Raw genomic sequence first — 2129 nt, forward strand, 5'->3', positions numbered from 1 at the left:
AGGAGAGCTTTCTAACCATAGCGTTACCAGTTGGTCTACAATCATGAATATGAATCCCATGAATGATAATGTTAGTCACGAACTGAATCGTGATACATGCACCATTAGCTATGTGAACATTCACACCACGACCATCGATTGTTTTGAAACTGTTCATGATTAGTTCTTCTTTTAATGTTATGACCATGTCACGTTTAAAGACAATCCATAGTGGTTCTTCTTGAATTACTGCGTGACGTAATGTTCCCGGTTTAGGGTTAACCGGGTTATCGTCGTTTGGGTCGTTTACGACGTAGTAACGACCGTCTCGGCCACCGATTGCGTTGCGACCGAATCCAATTGCGCAATTGGCTAAAGCTTTTCGCCGAGATTGCCATCTCCGATCACAACGCCAACAGTCGTCGATTGGATTTCCGGTTGAGCATGAGAAGTAACCTAATCTTCTTCGTTCTGTGCTGTTTCGAATGCTCCTGAACCATTCAAAACCGGTTTAGTCGAACCAAATTAGATTAACATGATCACTAAGCTAAATTGAAGTATGACATAATCACTAAATAAACCGAAATCAAAGGAATTTGGTGGACCACTATTAATGTGTGTCATTTGACAAATTATTTGGCTATTTGCGTCGGTGGGATTATTCTAATGCTTCTGATTTACGCATTGTAAAAAAAAAAACTTGAATTTTTTAATTTTTATTTTGTAAAAATTCTTGCTTTTTGTTACGCAAATTACTCCTATTTAATCAAGAATCCTATGATTTTTAAAAGCCAAAAAGAAAAAAACACTGCTAAAATTTCTTAGAAATGACGCTAGAATAGTGGTATATGTTTTGAGTAATAATAATCCAGAATACTATTCCTTTAATCATATAGTATATCATAACATTGAAACTTCCATCCTTCATAAATAAATAAAAAACCCATTGAAACATCTTTTAATATTTGTGGTATATATAATTACTAAGTTTTAAGTTTCACAAAACCGGTTCTAACTTCTAAGGTCTCTATGCACAATAAATTACAAAAACAAATCTAGTATAGTATTATTAGAGTTCACAATATAAAACTTTGTAAATAAACTTTTTTTAACATGTGCCAAAGATATCTTTAAAGTACTATTGTTAATTTGTTATTAGTAATAAAACGAGATAAGACTAAAGATAGTCAGTGAAAGCATTCAGAGAACAACACTACACGAGGCAGATGCATGGGGCTGATGGCAATTCACTGTTTTAAAGATTAGGTGTTGGAACATTTACACATGTTTCTCTTTAAAAACAAAAACAAGAACATTACACGTGTTTTTGGACCAATGTCTACAATAACTCCATAAGATTTTTGCAAGCAACTAATATTTAATGTTTACAAAAATATTTGTTCATCTATATGATTTGGGTGCATTGCATTAAATGAAGAATGCCATCCAAATCCTACTCAACTAAATGAACCATGTTATGCATCATGTTTCATGTCTGGTCCACCCATAACTCTAAAACCCCTCAGTAAGAATAAGCATAAAAAACTTATTTCATTTTTCATTTTTGTATATATGTATGTAGATTTTGTTCCTCCGTTTTGAGATTTCTAAACAGTTATATTTTACCGGTTGAAAAAAACAATGAAATGTTTTATTTTGCTAAAAATGTAAACAACATTATAAAATGAAAAATTTAGGTTTTATTAAATGATTACAAATTGTTTAAACCCATTGATTGGTCTCATGCCAAAAAAGAAGTTAAGAACATGGAAACCAAAACAAAGCGAAATTCAGTACATGGACAAACGAGCTCTAAAGCTTAAGGTATCAAGATGTAGTGATAACATATTTAGTTTTTCGTTTTGAATTGATAATGTGAAAACATAATATATATTTATATATATATATATATATATATATATATCCAATCTTTCAAAATAAAAATTTATATCTTTTCTTTTTTTACAGCAAATTAAAAATTCTAATAATCAAAAGATTTTCTCATTGGAAAAGTCATTAACCAAGAAAATACTTTATAGCTTAAAACGGTTATAATTTGCATAAAAGAGAAAATATTTATAACATATAGGGAAAAAAGTAGGAAATAAATACAACAAAAAAAAAAACAAAAGTAGGAAAGAAATGGAATC

General features: G+C 30.3%; 1 protein-coding gene across 1 annotated transcript in view; it reads right to left on the reverse strand.

Annotated features, from left to right (window-relative positions):
• Window positions 1-8: 8 nt before the first annotated feature.
• The window catches only part of LOC9298293 (probable pectate lyase 20), a gene marked incomplete at its 3' end in the record, with an annotated part of 3223 nt that continues 1102 nt past the window's right edge, over window positions 9-2129 (reverse strand). The window contains exon 3 of the mRNA XM_002862170.2: window positions 9-470. Coding sequence (XP_002862216.2) covers window positions 9-470 — 462 coding nt within the window. The remainder of the gene's footprint in view (window positions 471-2129) is intronic.

The sequence above is a fragment of the Arabidopsis lyrata genome (genome assembly GCF_000004255.2).
Source record: "Arabidopsis lyrata subsp. lyrata unplaced genomic scaffold ARALYscaffold_890, whole genome shotgun sequence".
In the NCBI taxonomy this organism is placed as follows: domain Eukaryota; kingdom Viridiplantae; phylum Streptophyta; class Magnoliopsida; order Brassicales; family Brassicaceae; genus Arabidopsis; species Arabidopsis lyrata.